The 13,038-nt window shown below is 36.1% G+C and overlaps 2 protein-coding genes across 2 annotated transcripts; one reads left to right on the top strand and one right to left on the bottom strand.

Annotated features, from left to right (window-relative positions):
- Window positions 1-2,054: 2,054 nt before the first annotated feature.
- LOC133676712 (CBL-interacting protein kinase 2-like) lies at window positions 2,055-5,046 on the top strand. The gene is made up of 2 exons (XM_062098436.1): window positions 2,055-2,237; window positions 2,969-5,046. The coding sequence occupies exon 2, from the start codon at window positions 3,414-3,416 to the stop codon at window positions 4,824-4,826; it is 1,413 nt and encodes a 470-aa protein (XP_061954420.1). The 5' UTR covers window positions 2,055-2,237; window positions 2,969-3,413; the 3' UTR covers window positions 4,827-5,046.
- Window positions 5,047-6,697: 1,651 nt separating this feature from the next.
- LOC133676711 (uncharacterized) lies at window positions 6,698-11,405 on the bottom strand. Its single transcript, XM_062098435.1, has 4 exons — window positions 11,191-11,405; window positions 9,366-11,010; window positions 7,603-8,675; window positions 6,698-6,829 (listed from the first exon to the last, which is right to left on the bottom strand). The coding sequence occupies exons 2-4, from the start codon at window positions 10,857-10,859 to the stop codon at window positions 6,718-6,720; spliced, it is 2,679 nt and encodes an 892-aa protein (XP_061954419.1). The 5' UTR covers window positions 10,860-11,010; window positions 11,191-11,405; the 3' UTR covers window positions 6,698-6,717.
- Between the last annotated feature and the right edge of the window lie 1,633 nt (window positions 11,406-13,038).

Raw genomic sequence — 13,038 nt, 5'->3', positions numbered from 1 at the left:
AGTTGATAGTTTCGATTTTAAAAAACATTGTGTTGTTGTCTTTGGTTTGCAAAGAGTACATTATAAAAAACCATCATAAATCCCTTTTTTTTAATTCAATTAGAATTAGTTTTGATATGATTCCTATCAATTGTCAAGTCCGAAAGTGATAAAATTTATTAATTATTTTATTTTATTCATATATAAATTCATATATTCATATACATTTTTATATAATCATCATATTTTATAATTACATAATGCAATTAACGTATTAAATATAAGAAAGCAGATTTGAGTATCTATGATTCTAATTTATTTAGTTATTACTACGTAATAAAAGAAAGGGCTACTTTCATTATGTAACCTAAAATTCAAAAGCTAAATCAAAGATGCTTCCATGTCAATTAATAAAATTAATTTTTCTTTCCATGTCAAATATCAAGTAGATGATCCCTAACCCATATGTTCCTCATCAAATACAGGATCAATCATTCTTATTTGACCATAATATAATCACATGATTTAATCAACTCAATTAATAACACATCAAGGACAACATAATGGAGAAACTACAAATTTAGTCTCAATGTAATCCTTTCTAGTTTTCATTATTTTAAAAACCAATCGACCTGTTATGTTAATCGATGATTAGATGACCCAAGTTAAAAATTAGGTTGACGTGTGACTTAGATGATCCAATCTGACCTGTCAAGTTAATCTATAACTAGGTGATTTGAGTCGTAGATTGGGTTTAGATTTCAATAATAATAGGGGGAATTGGTCCAATATGACCTAGATTAACCTGTAATCCTGTCAGTTAAGAAAAACTCGGTCAAAACTCAATAAAAACACATTGGTCTAATATGATCTAGATTAACCCGTAATCCTGTCAGTTAAGAAAAACTCGGTCAAAACTCAATAAAAACATATTGACTTTTTTTTTCTCAAGATGCTTTATAGGTAGGAACCATTAAACTTCCCAATTCATATTTAACTTAAAAAAGACATTGTTGGAATTGAATTCTCTATTAAGCTTGGCTTCATTTCAATTCTAAGAAATCAAAAATCAAAGCCAACTTGTTTTTCTTTGTTTTTCTCCATGTGACCAAGTTTAATTGACCAGTCTTAATTAGGAGTTATAAGATAAGATCAATACTATAGGTTAACACTTTTTTAATGACAATTACGTCAAGCAATTGTTGAAGATTAGGCCAAAATCAACTCATCGATATCCTTAAAGTTCGTTAAAGCAATTTTTAATTTTGATTTTATCAAACACGAACTTGTCAAATTTCCAATTTTAAAAAAGTGGGTAAAAATAACGGCTACATATGTTACACATGCTTGTGTCTGTCAATTTTCAAAGTTCTACGCTAAGAAACAAGAAGAAAAGGAGAAAGATGAATTTTATGTTCTTCATGGCATCCCAGCTTATATTTCACGGCGTAGGAGAGAGAAGTTAAAAAACTATTTTAATTTAAATAAAACTATTTTTATTATTTTTTATGAATCTCGAATTTATATATATCTTCTTTTATTCAAAAAAAAATTTAGTGTATTGTATTTAAATTCAACCTGACTTTATCGATTAATCTAATAATTAATTTATCCATATCGTAATTTATGTCGGGTCTTATATTGAATCAGATAGGAATTAATTGAACCGGTTACAACTAAAATAAAATTTAGTCTGATATTTTAAGAAAAAAATAAAAATAATATATTTTTAATTTTTTTAAAATTTTAAAATATTATTATTTTAAATTCATCCCAAAATCTGTAGCATAAACTTTAAACTTAGTCATATATTAAACCGAGATTTATGATTATGTCTAACTTAAAACCATGTTTTTATAAGATTTTCACTAAACACCTATCATAATTACCTGGATAAAAAAAAACAAGGAGCCTTTCTGTATTGCTAAATATTAAAGCCAAAATAGAAAAATTTTGGGACACCGAAAGCTGAAATGACATTTAAAGAATTAAATTAAATCATCAAAATTAATAATTATTTTTTAAAAATAAAACTATACAAATTGAAAGCCAAGTGGCCTTGAGGATTTATAAAAGAAAGCAAAACGTAAGGCCTCAGTGTTTTCAGCCTTTTTCTTACCAAAAGATCCTCCTCTTCATTTCCTTTCCTTAACCTCTCTCTCTCTCTCTCTCTCTCTGATCAAAGACACAACTGCCTGAAACTGCTTCCTCTGTTCTTGTCTGTGAAGATTTCTTCTTCCAGTCTTGTGTTATACAAGGTAGCTTCTCTTTTCTTCTTTCTTTGTCTTCATATCTTTATTGGGTTTGCATTGTCTTCTTTTTTTCCCTTCAGATTCTTAGTTGCCTGGGTTTTGTTTTCCCGTTAATTTCAAGGTTACATAATATTTTTTTTCAATTTTTTACAATCCCTTGTTTATAAATTTTTATGGATTGGTCTTTTCTTCTTGTGATGTTTATTGTTCTTTCTTTCCTGACCCTGAAGTTGAAGATGGAAGATTTGAGGCTGCTTAGCGCTTCAGCTTATGGGGGGAAAACATAAAACATAAAAAATGAAAAATTCTTGAAGATTTACATCTTCATTTCTTTATGTACAGATGTGAAAGTTGCTTGGAAAATGTTTTATGCTTATATTATTTCTCAAGTTTATGTTTTTTTCTTCTTGTGCAGAATTGGAGTATTAATATAATTTTTCTTTCTAGTCCCATTTAATTATTGCTTGCTAAGTTGCGTAAGAATTATTAAATCATTTAATTTATTAGGTTCTTTAATTTTCTTCTCTCTCTCTCTATCTTTTGTAATGGTAAAACTAGCTATAATTATTCAAGAGTTCTGTTCCTGTCTTTGTCTAATGCTAGATTTTTCATGAGATAAATGGCTTGTTACCGATTTTTTCTTGTTTTTAGTTCTACTGGTTGATGGGATAGTTTTGCATGATTTATGTCAATTTTTATTGATTATAATTAACATTTTTTTTCCCTCTTCATTTCAGGTGAATCACCCATACATTTGGTGGTGGATTGAGGACTTCAACTGAATTTCTGCTTTGCTTGTAGTTCACCTGCGAAAGGGTTCACTTCCGAAGTCTTCTTGACCTGTATCCCCTTGTGTATCACAATAAATCAGGGAATGCAGAAAGATGTGCTTGAAACTCGAAAGCTCTTTCGCTGAGGTTGGCATGGTTGTAGCTTCATTTGGGCTACCCTTGGATATCCTTGATGAGACTGAACATTTAACTCAAGGAACATCTCTATTCTGTGCTCAAATGCACAGAGTGTGTAGAAATACCAGAGAGCATATCATTTTAAAGCATGATGTCTGTGAAGATGGTTGAGCTATTCCAGTTTGTGAAAGCTCCTGTCTCATAATTACCATATAGCATCTATTGCCGTAGAAGGTGTATTTTTGTTTATTTTGTTTGAAGCTTGCAGCTTGAAATGGAGAACAAAGGGAATGTGTTGATGCAAAAATATGAGATAGGGAGATTGTTGGGGCAAGGAACTTTTGCCAAGGTCCACCATGCAAGGGATCTCAAAACTGGCATGAGTGTGGCAATCAAGATGATCGACAAGGAGAAGGTATTCAAGGTTGGAATGATGGACCAGATTAAGCGAGAAATTTCTGTCATGAGACTGATTAGGCATCCCAATGTGGTGGAACTTTATGAGGTCATGGCCACCAAAACTAAGATTTACTTTGTTATGGAATACGTTAAAGGTGGTGAGTTGTTCAACAAGGTTGCCAAGGGAAAGCTCAAAGAGGATGTTGCCAGGAAATATTTTCAACAGCTGATCAGTGCAGTTGATTACTGTCACAGTAGAGGAGTCTCTCATCGTGATCTGAAACCAGAAAACCTGCTGTTGGATGAGAATGAGAATCTAAAGGTTTCTGATTTTGGATTAAGTGCACTTGCTGAATCGAAGCGGCAAGATGGTTTACTACATACAACCTGTGGAACCCCTGCATATGTTGCTCCAGAAGTGATTAACAGAAAAGGCTACGATGGAGCTAAAGCTGATATTTGGTCATGTGGAGTAATCTTATATGTTCTACTGGCCGGCTATCTCCCATTCCGCGATCCAAATCTGATGGAGATGTATAGGAAGATTGCGAAGGGAGAATTTAAATGCCCCAATTGGTTTGCACCCGAAGTTCGCAAGCTTCTGTCAAAGATACTGGATCCGAGCCCAAACACAAGGATATCAATGGCCAAAATAATGGAAAATTCTTGGGTACGGAAGGATTTGCAATCCAGACCCTGTGTTCTTGAAGCCGAAGTGAAAGAACCAGCTCCTTTGGACTCTGAGGCTGTTTTTGGCATAAATGAGATTAGCTGCGCTGCTGTGGAACCAAAGCAAGAAGTGGCGAAGCCTTGCAACTTAAATGCTTTCGATATTATCTCCTTTTCTGCGGGCTTTGACCTGTCTGGCTTATTTGAGGAGAAAGAGCAGAAGAAAGAAGTGAGGTTTACATCAAACAAGCCTGCCTCCACCATCATCTCTAAGCTCGAAGACATCGCCAAGCGTTTGAGGCTGAAAATAAAGAAAAACGATGGAGGTTTGCTGAAAATAGAAGGTTCAAAGGAAGGCCGGAAAGGAGTCATGGGCATCGATGCAGAAATTTTTGAGATCACTCCTTTTTTCCATTTGGTGGAGATGAAAAAGTCCAGTGGAGATACCGTGGAGTATCAGAAGGTAGTGAAACAAGACATTCGACCTGCACTCAAGGACATTGTTTGGAGCTGGCAAGGAGAACAGCAAAGGGAACAACTACAACTACAAGAACAGCAGGAGCTACAGCCTTCTCATGCATCCACAACGCAGGTTGTCTCAACTCAGATTTCATCATGACTATAATGATCGTGCTGTTGAATATACTTTCTACCGGGTCTCTTTGCTGAGGATGATCATCTTTGTGGGTTAGCACTATGTTCTAATTTTCTATTTTTCAATGTTTCGTGGAATTGTACGCATTGACAATCTGTTAAGGTACTGTTTCAGGTTCTCATCATGTAATTAGAATCAGAGCCAACAAATGAGCTCTAATGCATATTTTTCTGCCTGTTTATCATGCCTTTTACTCTTCTTGGGTGCTTATTTCCTCAGTTCTGTTTGTTTTTGCATCATCAAAACTCAAGAGAACTTCATTTTGGCCAAGTTTATTTTAAAACTAGAGAAGTACTGGTAATTGCAGATGAGTATATCCATAAGATAGCTCAAGATATAAAGATGATTTGCCCACCCAGCAACTCCACCCACCCGCGTCTCCCACCTCCAACAGGGCCACCACCACTAACAGTACCTGCTCCCATTAGAGTTATTGTCATACAAAAGAGGAGACTGCCTTTTGCATCCTCTTGACGCGTAATCAATATAGTTGTTGCATAAAAAATGAAAATGACTGCCAACTAACAGGGACAACACAAGGGACATTGGCCACCATTCCAAAAGGCAAATCAAAGGAGAATTTAATGAATAAAAAAAACCAATGCAGCTGTCCTCCAGCATACTAGCTGATGCAATTGCAAAAGAATCAGTTCAAATTTGTGAAAATAACATGTCAACATCGGAAGCAGTCAAATTCCACATGTAGAGACCATCTGCCAGGTCTAATACTGTCAAATCTCCTGTTTTTTGGTGGTGGTGGTGTGGATCATGCAAATGAGAGGCACTGGGGTTTAAATTCATCACCACGAAAAGCTGGCAAGCATGGCCACTAGTGGGAATATTTGTTTCCATCTCGATGGGTATATCTATCAAAAGTGAGGAGTAACTTGATCCATTAAACCAAGCCATGCCCATTCAATTAAGCAAATTAGGAGTGAGTATGATCCATTAGAGGAGTAAAGGCTCTTATCACCAGAGAAGGTCTTTATCTAAATAAAAACAATGTTTACACAGATAATATTTAATTGCTGTCTCGAAATAAAAGCGAAAAAAACAATTAAGACCGAGAAAACATGTCTCATTGCTTTTTTATTTTTAAAACTATCCGAGAAACAAATTTAATTTTCTCTATTTCCATCATTCTCCAACTAAACATATTTAAATTCTTTTTATATTCATTATTTTATAATGAAACACCAACTAAAAACACCAATTCCAGCACCATTTGCTTGCCTCTTATCCCAACACTCGGGGCAAACATGAAACGACAGGAATGTTAAAGCTCCATGATATTCCTTGTGGAGGGAAAGGCAAGAGGGCAATTTGATTTCCTTGATCAGATAACCTTTTCATTTGGTATGGAGGGGGAGTCTCCCAGGAATATGGAAAAATGAACCTAACATGAAAATAAGGCCAAATAGCTTTTCATAAGCAAAAACAACATACGTTAGTATCATCTCATTGGCATTCATTCCGATGAAGATCAAGAGATATACAACTAGGAGGAGGAATAGCTCCATTCCCAAACAAATTTTCTTCAAAAAGGGGGCACCCCCCCCTCTGCCCCAGGCGAAACCTGAAAAATTTAGAATTGTGGCGAACCTAGCTGTTACCTCATGCACAAGTGAATGCATGTTAAGTGTAATCCTAAATTTCTATGAATGCTAAAGTATGTAAAGATGAATCTCCCTTTAAGGAACCGATGGAAGATACAATCATGTCCAGTATTCTAAACTTTACTCCGAAAGGGGCAGTTTGCCTCTTCAGAACAGGAGAGATCTGTTCAGGTCCCTCATACTGTCACTCTTCCCCCCCCCCCCCCCCCCTCCCCCCCTCCCTCATCTTTCCTTTCTTTTTAATCAAATGACCACTGTACATCTGAGGTGGGGAACAAACCACCAAAATTGGGTCTTGTGACAGATGAATTCCCAAAACCTTCTCCTGAACCTTCCCCGCCCCATTCATTCCTGCCAGTGGAAAAGAAATGAATAAAAATCAGACTAGCACTATCTGTTTCTACAATGTAAACAAGCAACAGGACAAACTAGTATGAATTTGGAGAAATCAAAGGGAGTGGGAGAGGGGAGAAAGAAGAGGAAGAGGACAATCAAAATTAGATGATTAATTCATTATATCCATTATATATAAAAAAAAAATTCAGGGGGTTCATCAGTTAGCTGAGTACAAATACTATGATATAAGAGACTGAAGGTTGCAGCAAGAAACTTGCATTATAAAAGTTTTTCTTGGTCCTAAGCCACCACCAACAAACTGAAGGGCAGGAATCAGAGTTCAGCTCAAGAAAAGAAAAGGGTGGCAGCTACAGACATCATATATAAACATGCAAATTGTGATTGATACCGCATGGTGGTGTTACTCAGAAATTGGGCGAGATTAAAGACACAACAGAGAATGGTGAAGCCAGCAAAGGTAAAAGAACCACCACTTGTGCATTTATGATTAAATTGAGAAAAACTTGGGCATCCAAATAATAGCTGGCAAAGCATTGAGTCACATCATTCATTTATTGTCCGAAATAAAGGAATTATTTCCAAGCATCAATCTAACACAATGTTCTATTCATCTCAGTTATTGTACTTTTAATTGTTATTAGATTGATATCCGGATGTTTCAACCATGACAAAAGTCAGACTAATGGTTTGTCATTTCAGACTCATATACACAATCCAGTTCCAGATTTGAGATCTCATAAAAAGAGTTCAAATGATGATGCACTCACTTGGAACAACTATGCCCTGGCGACAGCCCAAAAGCATTGTTGGTTGCAGCTCCAGTAGGACTCTGATAGATCATTTCATTCTGAGTACTTTCCTCCGGAGATTTCAGAGAGAAATGGCTATTGCTGCCTGATAATGGTGGAAAAAACGTATTCTGTAACCATGGTTCATTTTCAATTGAACCAATGACTGGACTGAATACCCCACTCTGGCCATTGCCTAGAAAAGTCTTCCGAGGAGAATAAGTACCAGGTAGGATTTGGTCATCTTTTGTAAAGAGTGATGCCATAGTTTTCTGAGATGGAGGCGGTATAATATCTTCCTTGGTTGATCTGTTCTGTTCCAGGGGTAAAAGCCAGCTTCCAGGGCCACCTACTAAACCTAAACCATCCTGACCAAGAGGAGAGCTGTTCCACATGTGCCATGTTCCCTTCTCATTCACATGCATATCATTCATAGGTAGAGTGTTAAAATCTTGGGATATAGGAGTAGTTGGGAACCAATTAGAACCATTATTCTTTTCATCAGCAGTTCGTAGTCGTGACAGTGGGGACTCGATTGGAGAAGGCTTGGTCACTTCAGGAGATGCAGACATGTTCTTCATAGCATAAAGTCTTTCCAATCCCGGCCCCATGTCTGGTGCAAAACCATTTCCGAGGTCTAACTGAAAATTATCAAGCGACTCTGAAACAGGCCCCAGCAATGATATTGGATCGGGAATATAACATGGATCTTCAAAAAGCTCTGGTTCTTCGGGTATAAAATCACAGGGTCCTTCCATAGCACGGGGAAAATTAGGTTCAATAGGAGGTGAGAAACCTAAAGAAGTGCTACTGGATACATTTGGAAATGCAGAGACCGGAAAAGGTGACGGCAGCCCAAAATTGATTGGATTATCAAAACATTGTATTGGTGATGATTGTGCAGGAAACTGTTGTGCTTGACATTCTGCTTGTTTTGAAATTGGTCTACAGATGACATTTGAATTTGAGGATGGATGAGCAGGTGATGAGAGTGTAAATAATTGCTGCCATGTTTTCTTAGGAGCCGTCCTTGGTTGTGTTTCAGAGAGCACCTGTTGTGAATAGCAACATCTTAACAATGTTTTTCTTATAAATGCATAGCTGATCCACAAACATTCAAAATAAACCAACAACCTCAACTACAGACCATAGCATGCTTCTCAATCAAAGTTTCCATGAAGCATGGGCAAATAACAGGTGAAGGAGACAAATCTCATTGCAAAGCAAACACGGGCATTTAAAATTTCTAGATCAAACATGAGCACAAACGACTAAACTAACAATGATAAACTCAATATAGGATGATAGGAAACAACGATTTCTGCACAACTTGCTGATCCTGCCTGCTTGTAAACATAAATAAAAAAGAAATTAATAGGAGACAGTTTCATCAGCACCCTAGAATGCTCGTCAAACAAAGTTTACAAGCTGCATGGGAAACTAAGCATTAACAGAAATTTTTTAACAGAGTTAAAACAAGCATTTTAAAACCTAGCTCAAATTTGTGCATAAATTTATAATGACAGTCAATCAAGCTGGCTAACCATTATGTTCATTCAGAGTAGCAAAATTAAGGGCTAGACAATCAAAATTTTTAATGAATAGACAACAAGAGCAAGCCTGCCATGATGATAAAATGAAAATCAGACAATTAAAAACAACAAATTCTGCATACCTTAATTTTTCCAACCTGTCAACATGCTATAAGAAATTAAGAGAAAACATGCAACAAGACAACTTACAGGGTGATAAATGTTCTTGTCATCTCCATTTAGACTTGCTTTCCCAGAAAGACGATCAGGTGGATGTATATCTCTCCTATAAGCAGAAGCATGAACAGGATCTATAGAACTGTTGGGCTTATTTTCTTTAGTAACAGTAGCAGGAGTATAGGCAGCCTTTCCAAAGAAACCACCTCCACTAAAAGCTCTAGAAGAAGACAAAAATGTACCCTTCATTCGATCAAAATACCTGGATCCAGCATTGCCCCGATTAAAATTGCTTCCAGGTGTATTCTTTATACCATGTCCTGATTCAATGTTCTGACCTCTCACACTTTCCATCCCAGATTTATGATGTTCACGGCGCTCAGATTCACTCTTCTTTTCAACATCCCGCCTTCGATCACTTTCCTTACCTGCTCTCTTTTCCAACTCTTCAGCATCAGAGTTGCTCTTACTAGACCCCTTGTCTTTCTCTTTCCTTCTTTCCTGACGTTTCTTTTCTGCTTCCTTCCTACTATTTTTCTCCCTGGACAGTGGTGATGTTTGACTTTGATCTCTTTCAGCCTCCATAATCTCATCCCTCAGCCTCCTACGTTCCTCCACCAATCTCGCAACGTCCTCCCTTTGCTTTTTCTCTTCCTCCTCTAAGAGTTCCTTCTCTAACCTAGCCTGTCTCTTCTCTTCAGCTTTCCTGCGTGCTTTATCTCCTCTACTCTCATGATAATTTTCCCCATTCTCACGCCTCTTAGCCAACATTGCCCTATGCCCTGCATCAGAAGAACCATCCTCAGAGGAACTAATCCTAAAAACCTTCCTCCAAAGCCACCTAATGCTCAAGAAAAAAGACGTCAACAGCTTGCAAGAAAAAATCACAACCCTGGAATACGACTTCTCAGCCAAACAATTCTCATCTCCTCCAAAAATCCCACTCCCATTCTTCCTCCAATAACTAGACTTCCCAGCAATAGACCCACAAGCCCAGCCACCATTATCTAACCACTCCTGACTACACGTCCATCCATTATCACTCCATGTCTTTCCATTCAATATCTTCCCACTTTTCCCCACCAAATCCTTAATAATCCCTGGATTTGAAATCCCAATCCCTGGCAAATCCAAAACAGGCCTTTTTGAAATATGCCCACAATACGAACACATAAACTTCCCCCCACCAGGATTCTGATCCTTATATGGTGTCAAACAATTCCTACACTTCCTTGTCGCTGTCTTCCTAAGCTTCTGCAACTCAATTGCTTCAGACCTCTTCCTCTCCCTCAACCATGCATTTCTACGCACCCTCCACGCTGACAGCTGTGGCATCAGCACCTCATACCAAAACAAAGTAACCAATAGCACAGATACACACGCCAATCTTGGAGACGTTATCTCAAATCGAAATGCCGGAGGTAATAGCTGCGACAGTGCCCATAATCCTATCAAAGGAATAACTAACCAAGGTAGCATCGTTGCAACCCGGCGCGACCACTTTTGAATCACACACAGTATACACATTATCCTCCTATTTTCCCCGTCTTGGCAAATTGATCCAACCAAAAATTCAAACAAACCCTAGAGAACAAAACCCCCAATTCAAAATCTACCAACGGTTCAATTTCGAAACCCTAACCCTAATTTTCTCTGATTCTCTGATACTTTAAGAACCCTAAAAAACAATTCATAAAATCCCAAATAAATTTAAAATGAACAAAAACCTCATCCAAGATTAATTGATTGATAAATACAGATTTAAAGAAAGAAACAAAGATTAGATTAGGTGATCAGGGTTTGATAAAACGGCGACGTATGGAGCTGGAAGCAATGGGAGAGAGATTCGGAGACTTACAGATTGCGAGAGCATGGCGATTGATGGAAATGAGAGGCAGCGAATGAAAACTGGATTTTGTAATCGGGCTAGGCGGCGGGTTCGGATTTTGGCAGTCGGGTCGTCGTTGTGGTTTTTGTGTTTGTTTTTCTGTTTAACAGAGAAGAAAACTTGAGAGGGAAGAGAATGGGAAAGAAAGGGAAGAACAAGAAACGATATAAAAAATAAATAAGTTCTTTTTTTATTATTATAAATAAGATAAAGAGAGATTTTGTAGAGAGAGAGAAAAAAAAGAAAATTAATTTAAGGGAATTTATGGAAAGCAAATGATATAAGCAATCTTTTTAGGTAGAGTTATATTTTAGTCCCTATAGATTCTCATATGTTCCACTTAAGGTTCTATAGTTTAAAAGTTTATCATTAAAATCTCAAAATTTTCTGCATACTTCAATTTTATCCTCTATTGCCATATATAGCTAAAATAACCATAATAATAAAACTCATGCCTACCCATATCCTGGTCAAAAATCACGAGCTGACCAGGTTTATTATAATTAATCAAAATAATATTATTATAATTTTTTAAATTATATTTTAAAAAAAATAATAATTAAAAGTTAGCTTAAATTTTGACTGGATTGCGAGTTAACCTGTTAGATCGATCAAGTTATATTAAATCAACTTTCTTTTTATTTTTTTGAAAACCTGAGCTGCACCAGGTGTTAGGTCAACCAACCAAGTTAGGTTTAATAATAGTGAAAATAACCGGTAAACATGTTCAATGTTTTCTTCTTATTTTGATAATATTTTGTGGAATAATATAAAATTATGAGTTATGCAGAGAGGATGGAGAAAAAAATGAAAAAATAAGGGATTATCCATTCTGTTATGTGCTTAACAAAAAAAAGGACCATATTGAAACTTTTGAGAAGATGTAGGATTGATGATAAAAAAGAATTTAAATGTAAGGGCTGAAGTGAAGCTTACTTTAACAAATGCTAAAACATAATTTCGTTTATTCTTCCATAACATTGAACCGTCTCTTAATCAAGATCAATGGTTGATTAAGGATTGAGTGTTTGCTAACTTATATTTTGACTAGGAATCATGTGTGCGTAAAATATGTATTTCATCATTGGTCAAGAAAGACTTAGACCAATCAAAATCAATACTCTTAGGTCAAATTCAAAGGCATTGAATAATTCACCTCATTTTGTGTAATTATGATAAATACTCTTTGGTCCTTTAAATAGTGTAAATAAAAGGATTAAGCCAGTTAATTAAGGATTTGATTGAGTGGGGCCATGGGAGATAATTATATTTTTATTTTAAATATTAATTATACCAAGATTTCATTATAGAGATTGTGGTGTGAAGCTGATTAATGACTTTCATTACTAATTATTCAAGGTTGATTAGGCTTGTAAAATAAATCTAGATGTATAAATTTTTACTTTATTAGGTCAGGATTCCAATTTATTAATTTTGTGATTTTTTTAATTGAAATTAAGTGTCTTATCCTCTAATTAAATATTTTTTTCCACATATTTTTTTTTTAGTTTAACGTGAGTGTCCGGGCCAGTTTGCGCTCACCTCGACTAATTCCACGGGCCCTGAAGTTAATGATCATGTAAGTTTTTAGTAGCCATCATATGAGCAATCACAGGGCTTGAACCTGAAATCATAGAGGGAGCAAACCTCTTGGTCCCAAACTTTTACCACTTGACCACTACCTAGATAATTTTTTTTTTTTTCCTTCCAAATCTTGATCATGATGATGGATGTTCAGCACTTTAGTTCGATAAAAGCAGCTTCTTTATCCTTTTATTTTTCAAACTTTTATTATTATTTTATTTCAAAGAGAAGCAA

This window comes from Populus nigra, chromosome 17 (assembly GCF_951802175.1).
Source record: "Populus nigra chromosome 17, ddPopNigr1.1, whole genome shotgun sequence".
Classification (NCBI taxonomy): Eukaryota; Viridiplantae; Streptophyta; class Magnoliopsida; order Malpighiales; family Salicaceae; genus Populus; species Populus nigra.
Note: the sequence above shows the minus strand (reverse complement) of the source record. Positions and strands in the feature narration are given on the sequence as shown.